This window comes from Parus major, chromosome 2, assembly GCF_001522545.3.
Source record: "Parus major isolate Abel chromosome 2, Parus_major1.1, whole genome shotgun sequence".
Taxonomy (NCBI): Eukaryota; Metazoa; Chordata; class Aves; order Passeriformes; family Paridae; genus Parus; species Parus major.
The window spans coordinates 136,717,364-136,736,262 of NC_031769.1; the positions used below are offsets into that span (position 1 = coordinate 136,717,364).

Consider the following 18,899-nt stretch of genomic DNA (forward strand, 5'->3'; position numbering starts at 1 on the left):
GCGTAACACCGGAAGTGGCAGCGCGGCCGGGGCGGTGCGCGGCCAAAAGGCCCCGGGCGGAGCGCGGCGAGGTGCGCGCGGGGCCCGGCGTTGCGGCGGTGCCGCCTCAGGGCTTCGCGCTGGGCCTGGCTCGGGCCCGCGTGTGCCTGCAGAGACGGTGCCTTGTGCCCTGTGCCTTGTGCCCTGTGCCTTTTACCGTGTGCCCCGTGCCTTGTGTCCTGTGCCTTGTGCCCTGCCCCTGTGCCTTGTCCCAGCTCATCCAGCATGGGATGGGCCAAGACAGCCTTCCCAGACAGCCTTCCCTGCCAGCCTTCCTCTCCACAGAATCACAGAATCATGTACATTGGAAAAAACCTCCAAGATCATCGAGTCCAACCTGTGACCCAACACCACCTTGTCACCTACATCATGGCACTAAGTGCCATGTCCAGGCATTTCTTGAACACTTCCATCGATGATGCTCCCTGGGAAGCCTGTTCCAGTGTTTAATCACTTTTTTGGTGAAGAAATTCTACCTGATGTGGACAACCTAAACCTCCCCTGGTACAGCTTGAGGCCGTGTCCCCTGTTCCTGTCATCCTGTCGCTATCTGCCTGCTACAACCTCCATCTGGCTACAACCTTCTTTGGTTCCAAAATGAGGAATATGTAAAAAAATTTTTTAAGAAAATGTTCTTTGACATTTGATCTTTGTATACCTTCAACCCTAATCAACAAGAAAGGAGACTTAAATCTGTGAATTAGGTAGCAGCTAACAAGATCTAAGTGATGTTCAGGCATTAGAAAAAAGAAATGCTTGTTGCCTTGTTAAGATTTAGTGCTGGATATGCTTCAATGTTCTCAGACCTGGGGGGAGGTTAACAAAGACCTTGGGAAGAAGGATGTGCCACTGACAGTGGACACAAAGAATGCAGAATTTATAGGCCACAAGGACATTTGGCAGAACCCACAAGACAAGGAACTAATAAGGACAACTCAGCAATGGTGCTGAATCAGCTCTTGTGGGGTAAAAGGTAATTCCAGCAGTGGAAAATTAGGACTCAAGAAATCCAGCAACTCAAAGGAAAAAAAAAGACTTAGCATGCAGATTACTTAACATGAGAAGCAAGAGAATCATTAATAATAAATAAAAGAATTAATAATAATAAAAGAATATTAATTAATACGAGAACTTCTCAACTCTGTGTGGATTAGACTCTTGCATACCAGCTGAAAGAACCTGACTGAAGAACATCTTCAGGGAGATGTAGAGAGCAGTAAGCCCCGCCTTGAGCCTCCTTTTCCCCAGGCCAAACACGCCCAGCTCTCTCAGCTGCTCTTCATCAGACTTATTCTCCAAACTCTTCCCCAGCTCCATTGCCCATCTCTAGATTTGCTCCAGCCCCTTAATGTCCTTCTTGTCTTCTTGAGGGGCCTAAAACTGAGCACAGGATTTGAGGTGCAGCCTCACCAGTGCCAACTGGAGGGGAAAGCTCACTGCCCTGGTCCAGGTGCCACTTGGCCCCTGGCAAACCATTTCTGACAGCCAAGGAACCTCCATCTGCACATTTCTGTGCCATTTCGGGCAGTTCTGATGCCACAGTGACATGAATTCCCAGCCCTGTTACTGGGCCAGCCCTGGGCTGCAGCGGGCCTCCCCAGCATGGTTGAGGAGACTGTGGTCTTGAGGGAGGATTTACACCTAATAAACCTACAAGTGTTAAAGGAGATGTACTTCTAATAGATTTGAAAACTTTGTGTATTATCTTTACAAAAAGCAAACTGCTGTGGAGTGACATGAATATCCGTCATGAGCATGAATAACAAGGCAGCAGTGCAAAATCTTAACATTACTCAAAACCCTGAACTATCAACTTCTCATGCAATTCTCACGAAAGAGTTTGTGTTGCATTAAAACAGTTGGTTTTGCTTTGCTGCTCTATTTTGTTCAAGGTAGGGGTTTTTTTTGGTTTTTTTTATTTTAAATTTAATTTCAAACTCTACTCTTCAAATTCCTTCTGAAAAATGCAATGGGCTGTGAAAGGCAGCCCTACCAAACCCCCCAAATCTGTTCCTGCACTATGCCAAATATGTGACTTCATAAAAATTTATGTTTTCAACAATGTAGTTAACAGTAATTTCTAATCAAGAGTGAGGAATGTATTTATCAACACCAGTATTAAAACATATCTGTATTTTCCTGCAGACACAGACCAAACATTTGCCTGTTCCTACAAAACTATTCTAACATCACTTAGAATAGTCCCTATCAGTTGCTTGCATTGGTGTTGGAACAAATTCAAGCAAAGAATCTAGTATAATAATCATCCCAGTGAGACAAAAATGCCACTGATATCACTGACTAGAACCGCATTGTCTCTAACAATCCAGACACCCAGCTCTGCTAAGGACACTCTTACTAGATATCTAAAGCAGGGTATGATGAATCCCACTTTACATTTTCCACTGGAAAAATAATTCTTAAATGGAGATTGAAGGGGAAGTTCAGAATTGCAGCATCACTGAGGTCAAATACACCTTGTGCCCCAAAGAGATTGAAGCGCATGTACAGTGGGATTAGAGGGCTTTTCTACTAGCGGTTTGTAGAGAGGCTGATGCAATAATAACCCTGAGCTCCAGGGCAGTGTGCTGTGGCCAGCAATCATAGCCATCATGTAGGTGTTGAATATTTGAGTCCTGCCTTTAGGTTTCCATGACTGAAGGCTGCACTCCCACTGGCATTGCCTTTTGAAGTTCTTTTCAAGAATTAAGTTGTTTATTATTTCACTTAGCTGTTACCTTAGCACGAATATCCAGTTTTAATTTACAATATCATAGAATTATAGAATATGCTGAGTTGGAAGGAACACATCAGGATCATCAAGTCCAGCTGCTGGCCCTGCACAGCACTCACACCATGTGCATGAGAGTGTTGTCCTAATGCCTCTTGAACTCTGTCAGGTTTCATGCTGTGACCACTTCCCTGGGGGGCTGTTCCAGTGCCTAACCACCCTTTGGGTAAAGAATCTTTTCCTGATATCCAACCTAAGCTTCCCCTGACTCAGCTTCATGCTGATTCCTCAAGTGCTGTCACTGGTCATGAGGGTGAAGAGATTTGTACCTGCCCCTCCGCTTCCCCTCCTGAGGAAGTTGTAAACTGTGATGAGCTCTCTCCTCACTCTCCTCCAGGCTGTACAGACCAAGTGTTCTCAGCTGCTCCTCGTACAGCATCTCCTCAAGGCCCTTCGTCACCTTGGTTGCCCTCCTTCGGATGCTCTTTAGTGGTTTAATATCTTTTTTATATTGTGGTGATCAAAATTGCCCCTAGGAGTCAAGGTGAGGCCACCCCAGAGCAGAGCAGAGCTGGACAATCCCCTCCCTTGCCCAGCTGGCCATGCTGGGCCTGATGCCCCCCAGGATGCCAGGATAGCCCTCCTGGCTGCCAGGGCACTGCCGGCTCATGTTCAGCTTGACATCAACCTCTAAGTCCCTTTCCATGGCACTGCTCTCCAGCCTCTCATTCTCCTGTCAATACACAGCCAGAGTTGTCCTGTCCCAGGTGCAGAATCTGGTACTTGCCCTTGTTAAGCTAAATCTGATCAAATAGTTCTAATTAAAGAAAACGAAGAGTAGGAAGCAGTACCATGGTAATACAGTGATTTTCAACTCCCATCCATGGTCAGCTGGAGGTCTGTGGATGTGATACACTTCAAAGATGTTGTTGAAGTGTATTTAAATAGAAAAACATACTTTCTGACAGTAAATGCACAGTGCTTTACCACTGACAAATTCTTAGGGATCTGAAAAAGAATGAAAACTCCTGGGATAATACAAATGTGTACTATCCTGGCCCATGAAGTTTTTGAACAGAAAGTCAATGTAATGTTTAAAAAAACCAACAACAACAAACAAAGCAAAAACAAACAAACAAACCAAACCAAAAACCCAACCAACCAACAACCAAAAAAAACCCAAACAGCACCCAAAAAAAAGAAAAAAAAAACACAAAACAAACAACAAAAACCACAATCTGAAAAAACCCCACCAAAAAAACCCCAACAAATAGCTACAGAACAGAACATCACCATGTTCACAGATATTCCTATGGGCACCTAAAATATCCTTATTTAAGGGACTGGCATATGGCTCACTATTTAATGCAACTGCCAGAATAATTGAGTCAATTTTGTTAATTATGATTAACATGAAAAATGAAAAACAAATATTAACTTTCTACTTTAAAAAACTCACAAAATCACTGGGGCAAAAGGCCATAAAAATTTTCACTGTTGAAAATTCTGAATTCTTGAAAAGGAGGCCATGAAAAGGATGTCAGTGTGAAGAATTTAGAAACGTTGCCCAAGCTACTCAGGAAAACCACAAAACAGAAGACTTTCATCACAAAATACTTTAGAAAATTCAAGTAGTGCACAATTTCCATTAATCATTTTTAAATTATACTCTAAATCAAAAGACAGCTGGAACCAACCAAAACCCTTTAATTCCCCAGTTCTGTTTAAGTTAAAACCTTGGTGAAACTGAGATGTGTCATATCCCCCAAAGCACCTCTGCACCATATCAGGGCTATGAGCAGAACTAGAGTTGCTAAATAGAAATTATCTGATTAGGGTTCAAAGATATAATCCCTTCCAAATCATCAGACTGACTTTACCTTAAGGGCTAAACCAACTTGAGTTTCATTTGTGTATGCTGCAGGCTAAGACCATGCACCAGAGATGGGCTAGCCTGCAATGACTTGTTACCACTTAGTAAATAGGTCATGTCTGAATGCTGTGTTTTTCTTCCCTGCCCTTTCAGCAATTCCAAGTATTTCTGAGCATAATGAATACTTTAATTTCATTATCACAAAGTGTAGAGGAATAGGGAAGAATCACTTAGGATACACAGAGCAGTCTGTACTTGCACTGAAACATAACAACACCCAAATACAAACTTGCACAAATGACTAGAGTTGCCTAAACCAACATTAATTATGTTAAAAAAATAAATGTTTCCAGTAAAATAATCTCCAAAACTCAGTGGCAAAAGATTCTCCTAACACAAACTTAAAATTGCCTTGTAATATCTTGCAGTTTACAGAAGTTTCAAGTTCAGAAAATCTCGGTATTCTGAAAGAGGTGATATATTCAGGCTCAAGCTTTCAAGCATGGGGAAACACAGGCTTGTGGTACATCTCTATATGAATACATTGGTGACCTTTTTCAGTGTGCCACAAAGGAATGTTCCTATGCTGCCTCAGCAGACCAGTGCACTGCTTATGAATGAAGTAAGAATTTAACATCTTTTCCTGTATAAAGTAAGGCTTGTATTTGGGCAGAGTGTAGTGATTTTAAGGCTGTACTTAATCCTCACATTCAAGTATAAAGCTATTCTACATAACTCTATGCTTGGCATGGCTTCTTTTCCTTTTGAAATCCCTTTCTTATTCACAGGATCCCTTTTGATAGGAACCTCTCCTTTACATGCCACTCTCATACCCCTTTGGGAGAGAGAAAATCCTAATGACAAGAGGTCCCTCTGTGCAGTGGTTTGACCCTGACCAACAGCCAAACACCTACCCAGCTCTCATCCCCCAGCACAAGGGAAAAGAAGGATGGCAAGAACACCAGTGAATAACATTTCTGAACCCATGGAACAGACAAGATCTCTTAAATGCTCATTCTTTTCTTTCCTTTGTTTCCCCCAAAAAATATGTAACAGGGACCCTCATGTCTCACCAGCAGATTCAGTTTTGGTAGGTGTAACAATATAGAACCTATAACAGCAGTTATGTTCAGCAGCATTGTCTGCCACGTGCAGAGCAAGTCCAAATTCCAACTCCAGCCTCAGGAAGCAGCCTTGTATATAAGCCTTGTGTAATTTAGGAGTTTCAGCTATTGTGTCCTGCTGACCACAGCAATTTAAGACTCAAAGAAATAAAATATCCCCAGGCATACCAACCCATGTTAAGGTAGGTTCTCCTTGATAAATGAGGCAGCACTTCATTCTGAATTTGTTCAGACATCACTTATCACCAGCTGCAACTCACTGAAGTCAGGACCTCTGCACACTTATTTCTACAGCATGTACAACATTCTGTTTCACTGATAAATAATCACCTTCTCAAGTGTCAGGTATTCATCTAATGTTTACTACTTTCCACAGAGGAGCAAAATGGGAAAAATTAAGACTGGGCTACATAAATGCATGGGCATTTTGTGCAGGTGGATTTTTAATTACTATTATTTCTTATGAGGCTAGTTGTGATTTTAGAAGTTAATGATACCACTGCTAAGGTGTATTCCACATTTTTTTTCTAATTTTCTTCAAGACAATCAAAATGTAAGGAATTTGTTTTATTGTTGTTTTGTTGTTTTTTTTTTTTAATTTGAAGTAGGAAATGGAAAGTAATAAGGGGCAGGAGTGATAGAAAAATGGTAAAAATGGGAGCTGCAACAGCACAGAAACCCCCAGGGACAAACATCAAATGCAATAAGGAACAATGGGACCAAAATATAAACCTGGAAAATGCAATTTCTCTTCTGTAAGAATGGGGGTTTCAGAAGCCATGAAAGGTTTCAGCCATGCTATTACACAGGCAACCTTTTAGCACTTACTGGAGTAAAAGTATAGGCCTTATATTTAAAAAAATGGAAGTAACATAATGAGATATTTCTGCATGCAAAGGAAATACTAAAAAATGTAAGTTCTTTCCTTGGGAAAGTTTGGGGTTTTTTCATCACTCAACCTTTTTTCTCTCTGCTTTTTGCAGTAGATGTTTTACAATAAGTGTTTTTAGTTATCTTCTATTCTTCTAACTTCTATGTTTCAGGTGTTGATAGCTATTTTTTATTATTAATGTACAGCATCTCAAACCCATTAGCATACAACTAACAGGAACAAAAAAAATCACAAAGGAATTAACGATAAAATTGCTTAATTGAAAATGCATTTGATAAAAAAAACTCAGACATTTTAAATGCTAATTTTGGCCTGTAAAACAAAGACAAGGTATTTCACACAGTTACCTTATGTTTATAAGGAGGGCTAGACTCTTTCTAGAATATCAAATTAGAAAGTTATTCAGGTGCAGGGATCATGTATGATTTATTACTGAACTGTAAAAATTCCACTTCTCTGTTCCCAATAAACTGATTTCTCCCTGAAATCAATAAAAAGGTGAAAAGATACATATAGTATCTCAGGCAACTGAATTGAGTTCTCTGTTGAGCAATAAGTCGCTCAACTCAACTCAACTCAACTCAACTCAAAAGCTGAGATCAGAATTTTGGCCATAAGTTAATTTCTTGTTGGGGGTAGGCTTCCTACATGATTTTTCTTTTGATGTCAATTTGTTCAGCCTTCCCTTCATAATCAATTTATTAATCAATCAGTTAATTGAGCTTTCTGATTCTTGATGACACACAAGCCATCCCATGATGAATAAAACAACCTTCTCTAAAGAGAACTGAGGAAATGGAAATAAACATACCAAAAATCCAAAATGTTTTATGTCTTCTGAGTTTTCTGTCATCTCCAAGGTAAAACCATGTAGGTGTTTAAGAGAACTAAAACAGATTTATATTTACTTTGTATCAGATATAGTAAAAGGGGGAGAGGGATGTTCTGCTCAAAACAAAGCAATAGGCACAATAGGAGATGAGGTGTAAAGCATCACTCTGTTCTTCCCCTCTACCTACCTTGCACATCAGGTATAGGATAGTCAGGTTTGGCAGGGTATCTTCCTCTCTCCTGTGTTCTTCACAACTCACAATGTGAAGTTACAATTCCAGTCCTGGGTACTCCATTAAAACTTCCCATTTTTCCACGATATGGTACTTTTACATCCTTCAAGGGCTTCTACAAGTGAGTACAGAGCAAGCAATACTTCAGTATGTTACACATGGTGCAGATTGGCAGCTAACTGGTGCAGATCTTGAGGAACAGTGCACAAAGGGAAGGCTGTTCCAAAACAATGTCCTTGTGTGTCCTTACAAGAGCATGAAAACAGTTATTTAACATGTACATCTTAAAGAGCTGCATCAACCAAAAAGGCTGCATAAACTAAATTATGTGCACCAGAGACGTGTATCTTTTCAGAAAGTTTAGTTACATTGAATAAGATCTGATTCTGTTCATTTTTTCTGTGGATTTAACTCAAGGCCAAAAAAGAGAGCAAAGCTGGTTTAACATTTGAGGAACTGTCAAGAATCCCACTGGTTATTTTCATCCCTGTAATTTCTTTCAGCTGTAGTATTACAGCACGTGCCACAGCGAGATCCCAGAGAGCGACCAGTATTCTTGGGACATGGAGCACACTGTAAAAAATGCTGCCAAAAGGATTGGTTCTCGTTTGGCAATCCAACAACTGATTTATCAAGCACAGCCTTGAATAGGTGCAGGGACAAGAACCAAAGATTTGGATATGGGCACAGGGTTAAAAGAGGGGCAAAAGGCTCAGATCTGAGGGTTGAGGTCCAATAGGGACAAGGGAAAATGTTGCAGGGGAGCAGATAAGGGTTGAGAGAACCAAGGGGATAACGGGGGTAGAATTGTCACACTGTATTAGGAACGGCGGAGACACAACACAGATTCTCTTAGCTTTGGCTGCAAAAGAGAGCAAGTTTTATTCTTCCAGATCTTCTTTTATAGACAGTTCCAAGAAGGTCCGAAAAGGTAAAACTCATTGGTCATTAAACCAACACATCACCATCATTGGACAATCAGGAACACCACCCCTTGACTGTTTCTTGCAAGCAAACAACAAGGATCCAAACAACACCTGCAAAGATTGTTTTCCTTCTCTAAGGACTGTTTGGAGTCTTCGTTATGATTTCTCAGGCCAGAGTGAGAACTAGTTTCGCACAGGCTCAAGCTAATGCCTGAAGCCTAAAAATCCCTTATTGGACCATTGTCAGTTCCCATATGGACTAGTGTGGCAAAACAGAGCCAATGGGAGAAGGAAGCAAAGGGAAGGAAAAACATTCTATGAAGGTACATGAATGGTAAACAGGGGCTGAACAAGGGTGACATCAGTCCCCACAAACTACCAGAACCCAAAAGGCACCAACTTGTGGCTGAAGAAGGCCCATGGGAGGGAGGCCTTTTCTTATTCTATTCTGGAAGGGTGTCTTGCCCCTTTTGTCCCTGCCCTCCAGGGTTGAGACATATTGGTAACAGGCCCCTGGGCCTCCACATTCTAGTAGGAAAGGTAAAGTTTCCTGCAAAATCTTTGTTCTCCAGAGCATTCTCAAAATACGTACTACTATAAGCAGTCACTTAAAACCTGCATTGATATTCTCTGTATTTTATTTCTTACCCTTGTGAAACTAAATATGCTGATCTCCACATTAAGTGTGTGCTTCCTATGATACACAATTTAAAGGATAGTTAATGTGGGACATACAGTGATGGGCCATTATGGTATCTAAGCCAGAAATAATTTTCTAGCTATGGTAACAGTAGAGCCAGAAAAGCAGAAGGCTTGGTCATACAAAAAATTCTCATCTGCTGAAAAACAGATACTGTAAAAGAAGAATGCACATAATGAAGACTAAAATTCAAAGCTCAATACCAGCCCCAAGGCAATGAAAGGAAGGGCCATCAATGAATAATATACATTTTGACAAATACAATTTAACAGAAAATGCATGTGGATCTTCTTCCATGGCCTATGCATACCTCAGAAAAATTAATAAAAAATACACCTAGGAAAATATTTTCAGATACACTCCAACAATGTTTTATGGTCTGTGTTTACTACAGTTCGTTGTTTTTTTTAGTGTTGAAATTGAAAACCTTATCCTTTTCTCTTTTTTTGTAAATCAGTTCATTTTTCATATTTAAACATGGTGCTAAGTACCACTGCAGATAAACCAGTCAGCACATTTGCCCAAAGCAACACATGCAGATTAAAAAGATCTGACACAGGACAACTTGGGGAGAATCCGAACCTATTTTCTCAACAAGCTACAAGCATTTGACAAGTGCCAGCTATTAAGGGAAATCCTTGTTACTAGGCCTACATCAAAGCTCCTTTGATAATGAACAGCTTTCACTTCAAGTAATCCATGTCACAGCAATTTTGTTATTTAATTCTACTACTGCATTACCTAGCACTCAAAACCAGAGATGAACTTATTTATGCCAAGAGATAGTATGCTCTGCAGAGAGCTAATTTTCTGCTGGAGCACATTTTGTGCAGTGTGCCTGGTGAAGCCCAGCTTCCTGTGATGCCTCGCTCAGCACTGCATAGGCTTGGGAAGCTAAGGGTGGAGATCTCCTCCCACTTTGGATACAGAGAAAGAAGATCTCCTTCTTCAGTGATACCTTTTTTCATAAGTAGTGTCTATTTACATACAAGGTATTAATATTTTTAATAATAAAGACACGAGAACTGTTTTGTCAGATCAGAACTGTACCCAGAAACCTATATCCTGTTTGGCAGCAGACAAGGAATTTTATTTCAGAAAAATAAGTTCATCATTTCAAATTTGGTTTCCTGTCTTTAGACAAAGCAAGTCAGATTAATAAGGTAATGTTAAAACAGCCTCCACATTCCTCCTCAGGCTCACTTCTGCAATGACACTGCTGGTAAACAGCTACTGAAGATGCAAGTGGTTTGTTAGTTCTTCAATAAAATGCACACATTAAAAAAAAAAAAAAAAAAAAAAAATCAGAAAAAAGAAAAAAACACCCCAAAACCGTAGAACATTCAAAACCCCAGACTCAAAAAATTTTAGTGGTGCAGCCAGATAACTGATGAAACTTCTTAATTAAAAATACATTGGCTAGAAACTTCTGAAACATAACCTTCCCCTGAGCTTTATGACAAGCTTTGCTGTGCTACTGACAGTCTTTGTAAGGGCACGTGAAATACAAAAGCATTTGGTTCACTGCATTTGTTCAGTATAAAAGACAACAAGAAGGCAAGTGAGCTATGAAACAAACACAGGTAAACAAAATTTGCTGAATATGTAGGTGGTAACAAAGACAGGAGTGGGGAGTAGAAGCCTTGAGGCCATTAAAGGAGCTGCCTAGGAAGACACCCTGAAGAGGGTCTGTCTGAGCTCTGTCTCTGGTAAGAAAGGGAACACATGATTATCCACAAGTACCACAAGATATTTGAGGGGGTGTATAGGACTGAGCAAAATTTCTTATGGGATATGAGCAAGAGTCTGCAAAATTTTCTATGGTATGGTCACAGAATTGGCCAAAGGCAGGGAATGGGAGGATTTAGGAAGACACATGGGAAAATGAGGTGTAAAGGGACTTACATGTAAGCTGGCAGCATTCAGTACATTTGTCTTACTGAATTCTCTACCTGATCACAGCAACTAGTCTTATCTTTTCATGAAGCTTGTTTCTAACTTTTCTTTCACCCCTTAATATCCTGCCCCAGTGAATTTAATCCTGTGGATGTGTAATCTGTTATCAGATTTAAACTGGACTAGCCAGTGAGCAGGAGACACACGTACATGGACAGGAGTGCCAGGGTCCAGGCATGGGCATTAGATGGACTGAAGGGCCTGCCATGGGCATTTGTGAGTGAGGATGTTCTGGTGAGTACAAGGAGTGAGGGTGATCATCTGGGCATTTTGGTCCTGTTCAGCTGTGGAAGCAGGACTTCACTCTCTAAACTTGCATTATGTGTCACTTCTGGTAGAGTTCTGTGTGCTGTGGTAGTCTGACTGGCTGGCTCTGTTAGTGTCCTCTCTGTGTGCCATGCTTGTCCAGGACACATGGGAGCACAAGAATCTGCTGGGTCCAGAGAGTTTACGTGCATGGATTTCAGCAGCCAGAAGCAACAAACCCCAGGTACCAAAGATGTATGGATTCAACACCTCTCATAAGATCCATAGGCTTATTTTTTAAAAAAAATCTGCTTTACGATGGCTCATAGGAATAGTAAAAGAATTGAACTTAGAAGGAATATGGTAAATTTTAGTTTATGCAAAATATTGTCAAAATGTGAAAGAAAATACTGAAAGAACTGTACTTCTCTGTACTCCTATAGCAGTCTTATAGACATAATTTTTAATATTTTAAATTTATTAAAAATAAATTTTAAAATAACTGCATAAATGTGAAATACCATTTATGTAATTGTACTGAAAGCAATTTATTATCCAATTAATGCCATCTTCTGACCAATTAAGAAGGACAAATCTGTGAAGAAGGAGGTGCTGTGTTTTGCCTGCTAGCCAGACTTCTGAACATATTCCACTACACCAACTGCATTACAACTTGTCTGTCATGATACTATTTACCAGGGGAACATTATTTCATCACGATGGTATTTAACACCCTACTCTGGATTATATCTTGCTTTGTATTTAGTTCAAAAACTAGTTCAAGCTTTTATTTACTTGTTTTTCAATTTTATCTCCATTCTGTAATAGCAGCTGTTATAACTGGAGATTCCCCATTCTAGCTGCAAGGTGTTGAAAGTGTTCTTAATATGGAATAACTGCTTGTCTTTGAGCAGTTACTTAGTTGTCATCGCACACACAGAGAACGCAAAAAGATCAAGCAAAAACCTACTTGAAGAAAAAATATTTTCTCTAGTAAGTTTTTACTTTGGAATTTGAAAAACAATCTTTGTTTTTGTCTAACATCTTCAATAATGCAACTGTGCAGTTACACAGGAGAACTGGATCATCATGGCATTATGGAAACATATCAGCTACAGGAATGAAGTTTAATGAAGACTTTTATATAAAAGACTCTGTTTAATAATGAATTCAACATGTCATTTAGCTCATAATAAGGCATATATCCATGTATGTCCATGATACAGGAGCACACACAACTGTACCCCAAAGACAGCTGGAAAGAAGGATTTAATGGCAGAAAAATACTGTCAACAGTACAACTGGATCAATGGAAAATACTCTCAATCACCTGTTCTTTGCACTTTTTATCCTAAGTGCTTTAAAATATTTTTCCATGTAAATATTTGAATTTCTAGAATAAAATCAAATTCTTTATTTTTCACTTTCTGTTGACTAACTTGCTTGCTTGGAAGCACTTATTTTCCCTATTTGCTAGTAAAAAGGCCAATATGACAGCTGGGTACTTGCTTAAATGACCTTAAAGAAGCCTGACCGATGATTACAAACTGGTAGGTGCTTGCCATGGTTTTGCTTGCAATACAGTTGTCCCAGGCAGAAAGATGTCTCCTGTGGAACCTGCATAGCAAGACAGATGTCTTCAATTATCCTTTTGATGGTGTTAAGGTGTCACATCGTCTTGCCTGCCTAAAACAGGGGCATTAAGTTTGATTTCTTAATGCCAGACGTCCGGTGTGCTCATGCTTTGTGTTGGACAGGGAGGAGTTTCTGCTGTATGTAACAGCTGTATCACCAGACTGCAACACAATTAAATTGTCTTGGAAAAAAATAAATTAAAATGTAGAATATGTGCTTTTAAACTTTGGTTTTGTGAGCATTGAACTTAGACTGATGTAGACAATACAGGCAAACAAAATAAACAGGCACTGACTAAGCCTTCGTAAGTATTCTGAAGCCTTCCAGGTAACAAGTGTCAGGATGAGAGAATATAGTGTTAATCTGCACCTGGAGAGGTTTAGATTGGACATTAGGTGAAATTTCATAACAGAAAGGGCAATTAGACATTGGAATGGACTGCCGAGGGAGGCGGTGGAATTGCTGTCTCTGGGGTGCTTAAGAGTGAACATGGCACTCAGTGTCAAGGTCAGGTTGACAAAGTGATGTTGGGTCCTCAGTTGGACTCGATGACCTCAGAGAGCTTTTCCAAACGAACTGATTCTGTCATTCTGTATGCTGATGTGTGATTAAACTACAGTCTTTGCGACAGCAATTGTAATTTTATCAGCACAGTGAAAGAGCAAAAAAAAACACCTGCATTTCTGATCTTAGCAAACGGCAGGAGCCAGCACAGCACCGCATAACAAGGGGCAATCAACCAGCCCTGCGGTTACCTGCGTACAGGGCTCCACGGGCAGGTGGGACCCTCTGGGGACGGGACACGGCCCCGGCCGGTCCCGGCTCTCCGGGGGAGGCCCCGGCGCTGCCCCGGCCGGTCCCGGCTCTCCGGGGGAGGCCCCGCTCGGTCCCGGCTCTCCGGGGTAGGCCCCGGCGCTGCCCCGCCCGGTCCCGGCTCTCCGGGGGAGGCCCCGCTCGGTCCCGGCTCTCCGGAGAGGCCCCGCCCGGGCCTGGCGCAGCTTCCGGGGCAGCCGCGGCCGTTCCGAGCGGCGGCGCGGGCGCCATGGGGGTGACGAGACAGAAACACGCTAAGAAGATCATGGGCTTCTACAAGCACAACTTCCAGTTCCGAGAGCCCTTCCAGGTGCTGCTGGATGGCACCTTCTGCCAGGCCGCGCTTCGCAACAAGATCCAGATCCGGGAGCAGCTGCCCGGGTACCTGGACGGCGCCACGCAGCTCTGCACCACGCGGTACGGCGGGGAGCGCTCCGGCCTGCCGGGGCCGCGGGAGGAGGTGGCGCTGGGGGCTGAGGGCAGCTTGCAGGAGGCTGGGAGCACCCCTCTGCCCAGCTGCCTTTCGGAAACCGGCACGAACTGCGGGGCCAGCGGGAACCCCACTGTGTGAGGGAGGGCCTGGTGGGTCTCTTCCCACCAGCAGCGTCTGCTTGGAGCAGTGGTAACAGCAGGGGCAAGCTGAGATCTCCTGGGCCTGGAGGGAGTTCCTGCCTGGCTGGAGATGCAGCCTGCCAGTGCCGAGTTGTTTCCAAAGCAGCTGTTGGCAAGGGAGGACAAGGATGGCTTAGACAAAGACATGAAGTTGCCTCCAAGTTGCCTTTGCTATTACTTATGTATGTTGTATATATTGAAATACAAAAATACAGTTAGATTGTATATCTGCAATAACAGAATAGCCAACTGCCCACTATGGAGGCAAGTAGTGAAAATACCAGGAAGATGTATACCCCAGGCTCAAAAAACACACTGAGCCGCCTTGCACAGCGTATCTAACTGGCCTGCACTTCCAAACAGTATAAAGTATTGCCATATCCTTAGCTGTGAAAGGCTTGGAAATAGCTTTCCTGTCATGTTGAAATGTCACTTCTTGATTCTTTTGTCAGCAATATCTGTTAGTCATTTTAACCAGCTTTCACTAAGGCCAGCTGAATGGACGTGTTTTCTCTGCTGTCAGAACACTGAGTTGCTGAGACAGCACCTCAATGTTATAAAAAGAGCCTGGCAGGGGAAATGAGTTGGCTCGCTGTGACCCCCCAGGCTGGGTCTCACTAGTGGGGTAGGGGTGGAGAATCCCCTCCCTCACCTTGCTGCCTGCACTGCTTTTGATGAAGCCCAGGACACAGTTTGCTTTCATATTGCCAGCTCACGTTGAGCTTCTTGACCACCAACACACTTCCCAGGTCATTCTTGTCAGGGCTGCTCTCAATCCTTTCTCTTCCTAGTATTTGTGCTTGGGTTGCACTTACTCATACATAGGACCTTGCCCTTGGCATTGCTGAACTTCATAAGGATTACACAAACCCCTCTGAAGCCTCACCAGGCCTCTCTGGATGGCATCTTTTCCCTCCAGTGTCAACAGCATCACACAGCTTGATGTCGATGGCAAACTTGCTGAGGGTGCACTGGATCCCACTGTCCATGCCACTGACACAAATGTTAAAGAGATCCCAATACCAGCCCTGGAGGAACAGCACTTGTCACTGGTTTCCACTTGGACATTCAGCTGTTACTGGAGGTGCAACCCTCCAGTCAGTCCATATCCACCAAGTGATCCATCTGTCATATCCATGCCTCCAATGTAAAGAACAGGATGTTGTATGGAACACTGTCAAAAGCTTTGCATAAGTCCAGTTGGGTGACATCTGTTGTTCTTCCTTATCACAGAAGGCCACCATATTTTTCATGATTTCACCTTAATGAGACCACGTTGGCTGTCACCAGTCAACTCCTTGTTTTCCTCATGCCTTAAATACTTTCAGTAGTATCCACTCCAAAATCTTGCCAGCCACAGATGTGAGACTGACTGGCCTGTTGTTCCACAGATACTTTATTTCCATTTTAAAAAATAAATTAAATTTTAAAGTTTTATAATAAGTTAATTTAAAAATAAATTTTAAAAATAATTTTATTTGTTAAGTAGTAGTTCATATGCTCAGCTGTATCTGAACATAAATTTAAGGATTCTGTATTGTCACTGATGTGAATTATTTTTAAGTCATTTCATACATCTTAATTTTATTACTAGTTAATCATGTTTGCAACCAAGGAAACCTTGCTGATGTCTTCAGATGGGCTGTTGCTTTTGGAGTTCTGTGTCCCATTTACAAATTATAGGGCCTGAACAATTGGGCGTTGCTCCTAAGTAACTCACATAAGCCTTTTGCTGTTGTAAAAGCCTTTTTGTAAAAAATACAAGTTTTTTTGTTTAAAACTTACTGTCTTTCTTGGTTTTCAGATGTGTTATAAAAGAACTTGAATCACTGGGGAAAGCACTGTATGGAGCAAAATTAATTGCCCAGAGATTTCATGTTCGAAACTGTTCTCACCATAAGAATCCTGTGAGTGGTTCAACCTGTTTACTTTCCATGATTGAAGATGGCAACCCTCATCACTTCTTTATTGCTACACAGGTAAAAGCTCATGGGGAATAGCTCCATTTCTTTTGAAGTGATGCTTTGATACCTAAGGTTAAAGAAGCCTACAGTAACCTCGATTATGACGTTCTAAAATAGTTTGTGGGAATTAATCACATAAAACGTTACTTGCTCTTTACTGTATTTCCTAATTATGAAGCAGGCTATCTTTTCTCTTACTTGAACAAATAGATTTTTTTTTTATTTTGTAATGATATTGCTTAATTTAGCTTAAAAATGTGAAAGACATACTGACTACCTATTGATATGTAAAAAACAACTTGTGAATGTTGATTTGCATATTGTGCATGTGTGCAACTGAGCTGCTTAGCACAGTAGTCTGAAAAAATTAAATGTTAATATCCATATAACTAAAATTTTTAGAAATTTTGAACTAAAGAATAAATAACTATACAAATAAAAAAGATAATTCTTTTCTTTGGCTTGTTATTGGGACTGCATGTATAAATTATATACAGTATATACAAAGCAGTTTATAGTAGAATTCTTTATAGTTACAAGTTACAAGTGTTTAAAAGTGATTTGTTACAGGAGTTTAAAAGTGATTTGTTACAGAAAAAATTATGTTGCTTCATGTGGTGTGGTGGTCTGCATACAAATGAATTGGGATTTTTTCCTCAAAAAATGTATTCATGCAAATACATGCAGGTAAAGAGGAAATGTTGGTAAATTTTGCATCAGAAGTACAGCTAATCAGGAGAGAAATTGAAATTTAGTTGCTCTGAAAGGCACTGCCATGTCTATCTGCTAGATTAAGTTTCTTATCTTTTTCATAATGTAATTTATCTTCATAGTTTTGTATTAAACGTAGGTGCATTTGAATTGCAAATACCATTTAATCTGAAAATATTGACTTAAGTATTTAATTTTGCAGGACCAGGACTTATCAAACAAAGTGAAAAAGAAGCCTGGCATTCCTCTTCTCTTTATTATTCAGAACACTATGGTGCTGGACAAACCTTCTCCTAAATCTTTGGCATTTGTTCAAAAGTTGCAGACAAATCAGCTTGTTCCAGAGTACCAAAAACAAAGTATTGTGGAGCTTAAAGAAAAAGAAGGACTAGTAAAGCAAGAAGGTGAAAGGAGAAGAAAACGCAAAAGGGCAGGCGGCCCAAATCCTCTCAGCTGTCTGAAGAAGAAAAAGAAGAAAACACAGGAGGGTCAGGAGCCTTCTGCTGAAAAGAAGAAAAGAAGGAAAAGAAAACGAAATAGAGTTAAAGCAGAAGCCATGCAGCCAGTGCAGAAAAATGAAGGAGAATAAGCCCATCTTTGTAGACAACACAGAACTTGAACATTGTTTGAACTTTGGGAAAAAAAAGCGATTAGTATGCAGTCATATGAAATTGAGTTGTTAATATTAAAATTTATTTTTATGAGGTGGTACTGATTATTACTGTATCTCAGTATTTGCAAATTATTGTCCTAATAATTTATTCTGTTATTTAGTATTGGGTTTGTGACAAAATATTTATGAACCCTTATATTTCACTATTCTCTCCAGCATCATGTTTTGTGTTAAAATTCACATGCTGTGTAGCATTTTTTTAGAAATGCTTCTTGGCTTCCCTATGGATTTTGGTGGGATATTAGACTTCTTTCTAAGTCAAGGTTTCTAATATTAATAAAACTAATTTTTACAACTGGCCTAAAATAACACAATAGCTTATTTATCTCTGTTTGAATACAAAAGTTAACTCTTGCAGAAAGACCATATGCCCTTAAAAGCCCTTCCAGCCTAAATTTTTCTGTGTATACCATGTGAACCAATATGGCTCTTGGTGTAGATCGTTATTTATTTAGAAAATTCCAGAGGGTGTGCAATTGTTTTGATATTCCTGACATTATAAGGGCATCTCTAGTCTTCCCTATTTCACCTGTAGTTTATTCTTTCTTTTTCATAGTAAAAATGCAGCTTTAAAATGCTGAATAAAAGCACTGGTAGCACTAAAGCTTCTCCGTATAGCTGAGCTGTGCAGGACTCCTGGAATACAAGCAGCTGAGGGTGATGGGGCTCAGGCCCTGATGATTGTTCTGCAGTTCTGTAAGGTAGGAGCAGAACACAAATGGGTTGGAGAAGAGGTTTGTGGTTTAACCCTGGCTGGCAACTCAGCCCCATGGAGCCATTCACTGAGCTTCCCCTGCATTGGGGTGGAGATAATCAGAAGGGTGAAGTAAGAATTCATGGGTTAAGATAAAGACAGTTTAATAAGGAAAGTAAAAGCCATGCAAAGCATGCAAAACTCAAGCAAAGCAAAACAAGCAATGCAGAAAAAGGAATTAATTCA

At 40.9% G+C, this 18,899-nt stretch overlaps 1 protein-coding gene across 1 annotated transcript; it reads left to right on the forward strand.

Annotated features, from left to right (window-relative positions):
• Nucleotides 1-14,168: 14,168 nt before the first annotated feature.
• On the forward strand, nucleotides 14,169-18,268 carry UTP23 (UTP23 small subunit processome component). Its single transcript, XM_015620261.3, has 3 exons — nucleotides 14,169-14,416; nucleotides 16,416-16,590; nucleotides 17,489-18,268. Exons 1-3 carry the CDS (start codon nucleotides 14,229-14,231, stop codon nucleotides 17,873-17,875), a joined length of 750 nt encoding a protein of 249 aa, XP_015475747.1. The 5' UTR covers nucleotides 14,169-14,228; the 3' UTR covers nucleotides 17,876-18,268.
• The last annotated feature ends 631 nt before the right edge of the window (nucleotides 18,269-18,899 follow it).